Source organism: Podarcis cretensis (genome assembly GCF_951804945.1).
Source record: "Podarcis cretensis genome assembly, chromosome: 4".
NCBI lineage: Eukaryota > Metazoa > Chordata > Lepidosauria > Squamata > Lacertidae > Podarcis > Podarcis cretensis.
This window is the reverse complement of record NC_137173.1, coordinates 34505238-34516971: the sequence shown is the minus strand read 5'-3', so window position 1 is coordinate 34516971 and position 11734 is coordinate 34505238. Positions and strand designations below refer to the sequence as shown.

Below are 11734 nucleotides of genomic sequence, written 5' to 3'. Positions count from 1 at the left end.
TTTAAGATACCTGTTAAATTTTCTATATAAACTAGACTAGGTCCATTGAAAAGTGTTTTTAAATAAGAAAAAGCAAAAGTTTCAATAAATATCATGCAACTAGGTGTTGTATTACGGTGGTTATGGATTAAGAAAGCTACCCTGTGACATCAGGGGCTTAATTCAACTGCAGGAAGGGTGGAGAGGAAACTAAAATATTCCCCACCATTAACATGCAACATATTTATTAAATCTTACTATCTAGTTTCTTTCTTTACGTTTTCTGAATAAGGAAGAGGCAGGAGAGATGTCAGAGCAATGGGTGGGCTTCTATCTAGGCTAAAATGGTAACATATGTGTGAGAAACCATCCGATACCTTTATACTTCTACAGAAGTAAAACTATATAGGCTGTCATCAGAAGAAAAATATTTCCAAATAGTATAAATGCATGCAGAACACAAAGGTTAACAGGACCAAGACCAAAAAAAAACACAGAAGGAATGCGGGTAGTTAATGAATCAGAAGGAGGCTTTTGCTTTGCTTAATGAACAGTATTAAACAATTTAATTACAACCTGCAGCGAAATGTTAAAGACTGCATCTCTCGCTGCTAATCGTTTTCAAGTACGCTTTTTCACGAGGAATTTTCCGGCTCAGCGGTGGCGCGCCGTGATCGTATAGTGGTTAGTACTCTGCGTTGTGGCCGCAGCAACCTCGGTTCGAATCCGAGTCACGGCAAAAGTTTTCACCTTGTTTTCTGGGCCTTAAAAAAGCAGAATAGAAAGCTAATACAGTAACCACCTTTTGTTTCCAGTTGTTGATTCTTTTTTTCCCTTTTAGAAATGTTTCCCGTCTTTCTAGAGGAAAGGGATGCAAAGGAGTCCTCTTACCTCCAGGCTCTCTAACGCAATTTATTAGGGGCGCACAAAGCAAACCATTAAAAGAGAAACCATTTTGGAGCATTGGAGACATGATGCAGAAGGAAGAGACTTTATTTATACATACTGTGCAGAAGCCAACTGCAGGGCAGAGACCGTCCTGGAGATTTGTAAAGCCTATGGGGAAATTTACATGAATAAATATAAAAATAAAGCAACTGTATCTATAAAACTAATGTTTGCCCCAAGAGGAGAAAAGTAGCAAAGAAAAGTTAGCTGGCCCGTACGGGGATCGAACCCGCGACCTTGGCGTTATTAGCACCACGCTCTAACCAACTGAGCTAACCGGCCATAGCTGAAAGAAGCGCTTAGATTTTGCCCCTTCCAGAAATTCAATACTAGTGTGAAGTTTCGGTTTTTTCAAGATTAGACTACTTTACTGTGTATGCAGCACTTTGAATTTCCCCTGATGCCCGCACTCTGAAAACACGCATATTTTTCCTCATTGCGAAGGGAAATTGGGGCGGTTGCCTGCCCGATCTCATGCACAGGCAGCGGCGGAGAAAAGCAAAAACCCAGCGGAATGATCGCTGCTTGTTTTTCTGCAAAGAATGAATGGTGAGCTCCCTCCGCCTCTCAGCAACTCACTGTCGCTTCTGCAAGCGAGGGGACCTTCAGCTGGAAGGATCCGAGGTGACAAGCGAAATGCACACGAAGAGGGAAGCGAGTTTCACAATTTTATCGTACCCTCTTAGGTATATTATTCCTTCTGCAAGACCTGAGGCAAACAAAATTAGGAGCCACCCGCTTATTCGGAAGGATCCCGGGTTGGGTTCTGGGGTGCATTTTCCTTGAAATCTCCTAAATCTCATATCGTGGAAGAAGAAAATTGGGTTGCAATTCATCGAGTCTTACCTGGATCGACTCCTATATATGTTCCCCACAAAGGGGAGGGTGGGTCTAGTATATATCATAGCTGTCAACTTTTCCCTTTTCTTGCGAGGAATCCTATTAGGAATAAGGGAATTTCCCTTAAAAAAAGGAAAAAGTTGACAGCTATGAATTCATGCTAAATAAAGCAAGATGTTGTTATTTATTTTGCTTGTTCTGTATTTGCAAAAAAAAACCCCACATTTATTAAGCACATTTTTTTTTACTAAGGTCTGCTAAGTGACAAGATAAGGCAGTCTCTGCCCACACACTCAGATATCTAATAGTCATCCTGGCATTTAGACATTCCTGCATTGTGAAATGCAGTAGTTGAATTATTCTTTAGGGGAAGCCTCAATAAAGGTATGATGTAACAATAGGCGCCGTGGCTTAGCTGGTTAAAGCGCCTGTCTAGTAAACAGGAGATCCTGGGTTCGAATCCCAGCGGTGCCTTAAGCGTTCCTTTCATTCTTCTAGTTTAAGCTTTTCCCCCACCTAAAGAGGTACAGGGGCTGCATCATCTTATGATTATTCTGTCTATGGTTTTTGCTCTGTGGCATCTCAGCTTGAGCAAAGCGTTCCTGTCCCGAGGAAAGGAAGCGCTCAAAGAGAAAGCACAAAGCTCAAGCCGAAAGCCGCACGCTATCAATCAATCAATCAATCAATCAAACAAGCGGGCTGCCCCGTCCAGCCTAAGTCGGCTCGTCCTGTCAGGGGTCGTTCCCAGCCCAAGGCCAGAAGGTGCAGAAAGTGATGGTGCAGCCCATCAACCTCATCTTCAGATACCTACAGAATAGGTCCAGAATTCAGGTGTGGCTGTATGAACAGGTGAACATGAGGATAGAAGGCTGTATTATTGGATTTGATGAATATATGAACTTGGTTCTAGATGCTGCTGAGCAGATTCACTCCAAGACAAAACAGCTGGGTCGAATCATGTTAAAAGGAGACAATATTACTCTTCTACAGAGTGTTTCTAACTAGAAATAGCTACTGAGTCTGTTTTGCTTATTATTTTAATGTTTACACCTATAGAAGAAAACATACAGTGGTTTAATGGTATCACTCCCAAATTCTACCACTGGTGTCTGAAGAGTGAAGAATGAAGCCAGTTACTTAATTTGTGCTTGCATAATTTTCAATAACTTTTATACATTGGTGTTGAATGGTAGTTCTTTATAAATAAAACTTTTTATTAGTAAAGAAACAAGCAAGCAAGCTATTCCTCTCAACTGCCTCACTCAATGCTCGCTTACTCACACCTAAGTGGCAGGGCTCAACACCAAGGGGGCGCTGCAAAGATTGTGCATCTGAGCATGTGCAGAGTGCCTGCATTTCTCCGGGGCCGGCAAACATGCCTCCACCTCGTCCTCATATCACACATGAGAGGGCATGGAAGCCTTGGTTTTCGTGCAATGGGGGATAATCTGAAAGGGCTCGTGTTCCTTTAAGAAGAATCCCAGGCTCGTTTCGACTGCAGACCGTCTCTCCAGATGGCGTCGCCTCTGCTAGCAGCTTCTGCAGCAATTAGGCATTGCTCCCGCAATGTCTTACTGAAATGGGGTGGGGGCACCTCTTTGGTCCCCGCTCTGTGCTTCTGACCCTCTGCCCGCCGCCTTGGCAATATATCGTTCAGAAAAGTTTAATAAAAATATTTCTTTCCTCCAGCCTCTGAACACTACATTAAAGAATGGCAATACAGTAATAATAATAATACAGGAGGGCAACATTGTTTTGAATATGTAATATTTCTTTAGTCGCAAAACACATCGCAGATTTAAAAAGAAACTACGTGGGGAACTGCATAGGAAAATGCTGGCTGCTATTAGCGCTGAAACAAAGAAAATGTGTTTGTCAGAAGTGGGATTCGAACCCACGCCTCCAGGGGAGACTGCGACCTGAACGCAGCGCCTTAGACCGCTCGGCCATCCTGACACCTACGAAATCAGTCTCTCAAACAGGTCCTAGTAATCCAAGATTATGGTGACAATATTTTTCAATCCATTAATTTTAAATATGTATGGCATATAAAACAAAGGACTTATTAACACTCAGTTCACCCTTTGACAAGCTATTCAAGTGTCCTAGGTTTTCTTCTTACACATCTCCTTAGAATACACTCATCAGTCTAGTATTTTTGTTGAATCAGGTAGAAAATCTCTATGCAGAAGTTCCAAGACCATTGCAGCCTAGAAAACTTGCTCTATATATACAAGGTTACTGAATAGTCTTTTTGCAGTATAAAGCAAGTCCTATTTTCATTTACTGCAAGCTTGCAATTTATGTAGTGCAAGCTTAAATGTCTGATCACCATATGAAACAAAAATGGCCCCAAGACAGCACTCTTTGAGGATCAGATTAATAATTCTTTCATAGCTACTTCCTTTTCCAGAGGAAGCATGATTTAGTGAAATATATTTACAGACACACAACCTGAAGGAAGCTTTGGTGTGTAAATTATTATGAAACAGATTGAGATAACAAAATGCAGCAGCAAATTTAGGAATTCATTCTGATCTGAGGCTCCAGTATCCCTTTTGGAACCATTTAACATGAAGGCTGCTGGCCAGAGATTTAAAGACTGTCTCAAGGCAAATCTTTTAAAAAAGTAGTATAAACACCAACAATTGGGAAACACTGGCCTGTGAGGGCTCCAGTTGGAGAACAGCCTTTACCAAAGGTGTCATGAGCTTTGAAGACACTTGAACTCAGGACGCAAGGGAGAAACGTGCTAGGAGGAAGGCACGCTTGGCAAATCCACACCGTGATCAACTCCTGCCCGGAAACCAATGTCCCCACTGTGGAAGGACATGTGGATCCGTCACTTACAGACTCATTGTTAAAACCGTGTTTATAGAAGACAATCTTATTCGGCTACGAGTGATCGCCAAAGAAAAAAGAAGCTCTGCCTCCAGTCAGAGGCAGTGTCCTCCTGAATACGTTGGCAGAAACCACAGGAGTGGGGTGGTATAAGAGTGCTTTTGTGCTTGAATCCTGCTCACTGCTTTCCCACAGATATCTGACTAGCCACTAGAAGGATCTGGCTATCTTTGGGGATTTCCTGTTAGTGCTCCCAGTTGTACCATCCAACTCCTAACATGCTTGCCCATCCTTCTGCAGTATATGGCATGATCTGAACCAATACAAACTGCAGTATTTGCTTGTTCTTTTTTTTGAATGGTTTCTTTAAATGTAAAGGTTCATCATTGTTCCACTCAATGTGTATGTCTTTAAGGGGCCAGAGCAAAATAATGAGACCCAGCTTTACAGCTGTGAAACATAGCAGGTGCTGCTGAGTTGTATTGATTAAGCTGTGTCAGCAATTGGGCGTAGTATATAAGGAGCAGCACCTAGCTCTCCCATTACCCTGGGGGATGGGGTTGGTGGTTGGGTCTGGTTTGTTGTTGATGTATTTAGTGTATAACGAGTTTTTGTTTTTGTAATTAAAACCTTGTTTAAGTTATTTTTGAGTCCCTTTTCAATGCATGGTCTCCCCAGCAAGCTATCCGTAGCGCTACCATACTGCAAATAGCCAACAGTTTTAGATCTTGTTGGCAAGTTGTGACCTTCAATATTTCAACTGCTGTTTGAACCACTTTGTCTCTAAAGTTCTCGCAGATGAGCAGGGATGGCTTTGCACACCAGGTTTCTAAGTGGCCTCAGTTGGTGTTCACTGGGACAGCAGTTCAAAGGAAAGGATCCTGGCCATGCTGGCCATATGATATGGAGAGAAGTATTTATCTTGCAATGCAGCATACTAGGTGGGTGGAAAAACACAAGACAATAGTCTGGCTAGCTAGCAATGATTCAGTATCAGACATAGGCGGATCATTCTTCCCAAATTTCAAAGAATCACAAGTAGGGTACATCCTCCTATAGAAAGGTTTAATTATGAAGAATGGGGTAAGGCAACACTTAACCACTTTTATTCATTAATATAGTGAATTTTCAAAAGGTGCGCACACACGTAGCAACCACATATTTAAAACAGAAACAGTGTTTAAATGCCAAAAAGGAGCTTGAGATCTGCCAGGGTGAGCTTTGTCGAAGACTCTACTCTTCCTGACAACACTTTCTGGGCCAGCTCTTTTTTCTTGCTTTGTAGCTCCGAGATCTTTTCTTCTACTGTCCCTTCACAGACAAACCTAAAATCAAGCACACAGCATTATGAGTACAGGTTTTGTGCATCCTCATTGGTCAAGCTTTCAAAATAAATAAAGCACAGTGCAAAGAACTGAATCAGACCAGAGGGTTGGATCCTTACATCCTCCACCTTGTTGGCCAACTTTGACAGGGCGATGGGACAGTTCACTTAACAATCACCACGTGTCAAGATGATGTCAGGCAATGATTTCAAAGGGACTCCCTGCAGCACCCATCAGCTGATCGGTGCTGAAAGCAAACTCTTCAAAGGAGCAGGCTGTTGATGCCAATCAGCTGACAAATTACTTTGTGAGCAGATTTTCTCAGCACCAATAATCTGTGGAGCACTGAACGTGAGCCCCTTTGAAGAAGCACCATCAACTGATTGGCATCGAGAGGAGCTCCTTTGATGACAGTGAAGCTTCAACAAGGAATGTCTTTTTTTTTTAATAAAATTTTTTATTAGTTTCCAAATTTTTAACAAACACAAAAACAACATAAAGACAAACATAAAAAGTCATACTTTCTTTACCTCATTTCCATAAGCCTCTTTTCCCGGACTTCCCCATACCTTCCCCTTTTTGCATCCTTTATTTTAAACAATTGTTCAGCAACCCTTCTTAGCCAATTAAATATAAATTCATTCTCCTTTTCAATTTCACCCTTAACTTAACACAATTTATCGCTGCAATTCTACGTCTTCCTCTCCCTCTGCATTTTAGCACTCCTCAATTTTATAGTAACTCTTAAGATATATTTTAAACTTCTTCCAATCTTCTTCCACAGTCTCTTTCTCTTGGTCGCGGATTCTGCCGGTCATTTCTGCCAGTCCCATAAAGTCGATCACTTTCGCCTGCCATTCCTCCAGCGTGGGTAACTCTTGTGTCTTCCAATACTTTGCTAGGAGAATCCTTGCTGCCGTAGTAGCATACAAAAAGAAATTTTTATCCTTCTTCGGCACCAGCTGACCGACCATACCCAAGAGAAATGCCTCTGGTTTCTTGTTAAAGGTGCACTTAAGCACTTTCTTAATTTCATTATAAATCATTTCCCAGAAGGCCTTAATCTTTGGGCAGGTCCACCAAAGGTGGAAAAAGGTACCTTCAGTCTCTTTACATTTCCAACATTTATTATTGGGCAAATGATAAATCTTTGCAAGCTTGACTGGGGTCATGTACCACCTGTAAATCATTTTCATAATGTTTTCTCGTAAGGCATTACATGCCGTGAATTTAATACCTGTGGTCCATAACTGCTCCCAGTCAGCAAACATAATGTCATGACCTATGTCCTGTGCCCATTTGACCATAGCTGACTTCACCGTCTCATCTATTGTATTCCACTTCAACAGCAAGTTATACATTCTTGATAAATTCTTAGTATTGGGTTCTAACAGTTCTGTTTCTAGTTTCGATTTCTCCACCTGGAAACCAATTTTCCTGTCTTGTTTGTAAGCCTCCATTATTTGAAAATAATGGAGCCAATCTCGTACCTTGGACTTTATTTTCTCATAACTTTGTAATTTAAATTCACCACCTTCTTGTTCTAAAATTTCAGAATATTTCGGCCAATTAGTTATCATATTAAGTTTCTTTACCTCCTTGGCCTCCATAGGTGAAAGCCACCTGGGAGTTTTATTTTCCAATAAATCTTTGTACCGTATCCAAACATTATATAGCGCTTTCCTGACAATGTGATTTTTAAAACCCTTGTACACTTTAACCTTGTCGTACCAGATATATGCATGCCAACCAAAGTTATTATCAAATCCTTCCAAATCTAGAATATCTGCGTTTTCAAGAAGTAGCCAATCTTTTAACCAGCAGAAAGCTGCCGATTCATAGTACAGTCTCAAGTCCGGCAGGGCAAACCCCCCTCTTTCTTTAGAATCGGTAAGTATCTTAAACTTAATTCTGGGCTTTTTGCCCTGCCAGACAAATTTAGATATATCTTTCTGCCACCTCTTGAAACAGTCCAGTTTATCCACAATTTGTAGTGTCTGAAACAAAAATAACATTCTAGGCAATACATTCATTTTGATTACTGCAATTCGACCTAACAAGGAAAGCTTCAGGTTTGACCATATTTCTAAATCTTTCTTTATCTCAGTCCAGCACTTATCATAGTTATCCTTAAATAAGTTAATATTCTTAGATGTCATATTAATCCCCAGGTATTTTACACTCTTTGCCACCACTAACCCAGTTTCCTCTTGGAATCTCTCTCTTTCAACATTTGTTAAATTTTTTTCCAGTACCTTGGTTTTTTGTTTATTCAACTTAAATCCTGCGACCTGGCCAAATACTTGAATTAATTCTAAAGCTCTTTTGGTACTAGTGTCTGGCTCTTGCAAGGTCAATACTAAGTCATCTGCAAAGGCCTTCAGTTTGTAATGTCTGGCTCCGACCTGAATCCCTTTTACCAGCTGGTCCCCCCTAATCATGTTTAACAAGACCTCCAGGACCGATATAAAAAGTAATGGGGATATTGGGCACCCCTGACGTGTCCCTTTTTCTATGGGTAATTCATCCATGACCACATTATTTACAATTAACTTTGCCTTTTGCTCAGAATAAATTGCACTTATACCATTTTCAAACCTTTTGCCTACCCCCATCCCATGGAGATTCTTTTTCATAAATTTCCAAGATATATTGTCAAAGGCTTTCTCCGCGTCCACAAAAATTAAAACTGCTTTTGTATTAATGTTCACTGTCAACATTTCTATAATGTCAATTATATTCCTTACATTGGTAGATATATGCCTACCCGGGAGAAAGCCTGCCTGATCTTTATGGATCTCCTCCACCAACACCTTCTTTAATCTTTTTGCCAAAATGTCTGCAAAAATTTTATAATCCACATTAAGTAATGATATAGGACAGTAGTTCTTGATCTGTTTTTTATCCACCTCAGTCTTTGGTATAAGTGTGATGAAGGCTTCTTTCCACGTCTCAGGTGCCCTTTTCCCCTCTAGTATCTCGTTGCAAACCTCCTTAAGCGGCTGTATTATCCAGTCTTTCAAAGCTTTGTAGTATCTGGAGGTTAATCCATCTGGCCCTGGAGATTTCCCCAATTGCATATTTTGAATGGCACCCTCAATTTCTTGTTCAGTTATTTTCTCGTTTAAAAGCAACATACTTTGTTGCGAATTTTTTTGTAATCCATGTTTCTTGAGAAATTCTTCCATTTCTCTTTCGTTTTCCGGCCCTTGTGCGTAAAGTCTTCTGAAATAACTCTGAAAGCAATTGCTGATCTCATTTGGTTTAGAAATGTTCTTTCCATCTACCTCCAAACTTGTGACTGTGTTCAATTTCTGTCTCTTCTTCAATTGCCATGATAGGAGTTTCCCACATTTATCTGCCGATTCGAATGTCTTTTGTCTCATTCGTTTAATTTTCCATTCAATCTCCTGATTCATCAATTCCATATATTGCTTCTGATACAGTTTAATTTCTCTCAAAATCTCATGTGACTTTGGGTTAGATCTCAATTTCTTTTCACTGTCTTTAATCTTTTCCAAAATTTTATCTTTCTTCTCCTGCTGTTGCCTCCTTTTCAAGGAATTCTGCTGTATCAGGAAACCCCTCATCACGGCCTTGCTTGCATCCCAGATCACTCGTTTCTCCACTTCTGTCCTCAGATTTATCTCAAAGTAGTCCTTCAAAGTCTTTTGGGCCTTTTGGTACACCTCTGGGTCTCTGAATAAGGTGTCATTCATTCTCCATCTGAAGGAACCAGCTGTTGTTATTTTCATTTCCATCTTTACCGCATTATGGTCGGAGCATGTCTTTGGGCAGATTTCCACTTTCTTTATCTTTGGAGCCATTCCACTAGTAATCCATATTTGATCTATTCTTGTCCAGGTCATCTGTGATTCTGAGAAGAATGTTCCCTCCCTCTCGAGAGGATTTCTTGTTCTCCAAATGTCAATCAGGTCCAAGTTGTCAGTCATTTCGAAGAAAGTTTTAGGTAATCTCCCGTCTTTGGAGATCACCTGTCTTTGTGCTTTATCCATATTTGTAGAGACGACACCATTCATATCGCCTAAAAGAATCACCTTATAATCCAAATAGTCCATTAATGTCTCATGCAATTTCTTGTAAAATTCTGCCTTCCCTTCATTCGGTGCATAAATTCCAAATATCAGGATTTTTTCTCCTTGAATCTGTATCTCAATTGCCAAAATTCTACCCTGTTCATCTTTAAAAATCTGTTTTGGAGCCAATTTCTCTTTTGCATAGATCACCACTCCTCTTTTCTTAACTTTATCTGATGAAATAAATTCTTGTCCCAATCTTTTATTTATAAGTAATCTTCTCTGTGCCCTTGTCACGTGGGTTTCTTGTAGACAAATCAGATCCAATTGTTCTCTTTTCAAAATATGAAAAACCTCACGCCTTTTTCTGGGAAGGTTCAGTCCATTACAATTCCAAGTTAAGAATCTCAGAGACATTGTTAATTAGTTGCCTCCAACTGCGCCCTGCAGCTGTTCTTCGTCCGTTGGTGATTTAAGTCCAAATGTCAAGTTCCCCAAATCTGTATCCAAGGTTGAGTTTAAAACCCCTTTCACCAAGTCCTCTCCGTACTTGTGCAAAAATTGTTCTTTATCATGTACTGTTCTTATCTTGACTTTCTTTCCTCTAAAATTAAAAGACAAACCCTGTGGAAATTCCCACCTGAAAGGTATGTTGTTCTTCTTCAGCAGGTCCACCAAAGTCTTGAATTGAGTTCTCACCTCCAGAATATATTTTGGGATATCCCTGTAAATTTGCACAGAGACGTTTTGAATCTGAAGTGTTTTCTGGTAATGCAAACTTAGTATCTTGTCTCTTTCCTCTTTGGATCTCAATGTTATCAGGCAGTCCCTTGGAATCTTCCTACCTTGCCTTCTGCCCAGTCTGAAGGCAGTTGTTATCTCAAATTCTGTTCCCTCTAGGTTTTCCTGCCAAAAATCTGAAATTTCTTTTGTGAGAAAGTCCACTAGGTTGTCCCCTTCACTTTCTGGAACCAGCCTAAGTCTTAAATTCTTCTCCTTACGCTGCATGTCCCATAAAGAGAGGGTCACCTCATGCTGGTCAAGCCTCCTGCAAACCGGTACTAAATTTTCCTGTGTAGATTCCGCAGTGGATTTTGCTTCTTCTGCAATCTTCCTTATTGTGGCGTTTTCCTCGACCAATTTGTGAATAATCTGTGTGTTAGATGTCACACTCTTGGTGTTCAGGTCTAATTTTGCCGTTAAATCTGCCAGTTGTTTAGTATTTTCTGTACTCTGTTTATTCAATCTTTCTAAAGATTCATTTATTTTCAGTAATGCCTGCGTCACTGACTCCATGAATGCACTTATTCCTTTTTCCTGTCCGCCTGGGCCTGTTGGCAATAGTCCTGATAGAGAGCCCCTTTTCTTTTGTGCTGCCTTAGACTTAGATCTTGTTGCTATCTCCTCTGCAGGGCCACTCATGTCCCAAGGTCGTTCTCACAGGAACAGGTTGAATGGAAAAATCCAGTGACTTTGTTTTTAACAGTCAATGTTGCAACTGTTACCTTCAACCCTCTAGAGGGAGCCAAAATGTCCAATAGAACAAAGAAACAGTAATTCCAAAAACCCTCAGAGGGAAAGAGTTGCTAAAAACTTCTCTCAGTCTTTTTAGTTGCAACCATGTTATTTCTGCAAAGTCTCAGTAAATTGTATCAATAAAGTCCCCACTTTGCAACACCTCTGACAGTTGCCTGTCAAAGTGCTTCACCCAGGCAGTCCGTTCCCAGAGTCAGAGTCTGCAGTAAATTGTCCCTTAAAAACTTT

General features: G+C 40.5%; 1 protein-coding gene and 1 pseudogene across 3 annotated transcripts in view; one reads left to right on the top strand and one right to left on the bottom strand.

The window, feature by feature from the left end:
• Nucleotides 1–1469: 1469 nt before the first annotated feature.
• Nucleotides 1470–2824, top strand: LOC307213946 (small nuclear ribonucleoprotein E pseudogene; annotated as a pseudogene). The gene is made up of 2 exons: nt 1470–1476; nt 2486–2824. The product of its transcript is annotated as a small nuclear ribonucleoprotein E pseudogene (transcript).
• Nucleotides 2825–5692: 2868 nt separating this feature from the next.
• The window catches only part of TTF2 (transcription termination factor 2), a 28024-nt gene continuing 21982 nt past the window's right edge, over nt 5693–11734 (bottom strand). For both annotated transcript variants that reach the window (XM_079973401.1, XM_079973402.1), the window contains exon 23: nt 5693–5933. In XM_079973401.1, the coding sequence (XP_079829527.1) occupies nt 5789–5933 (145 nt within the window). In that variant the 3' untranslated portion in view covers nt 5693–5788. The remainder of the gene's footprint in view (nt 5934–11734) is intronic.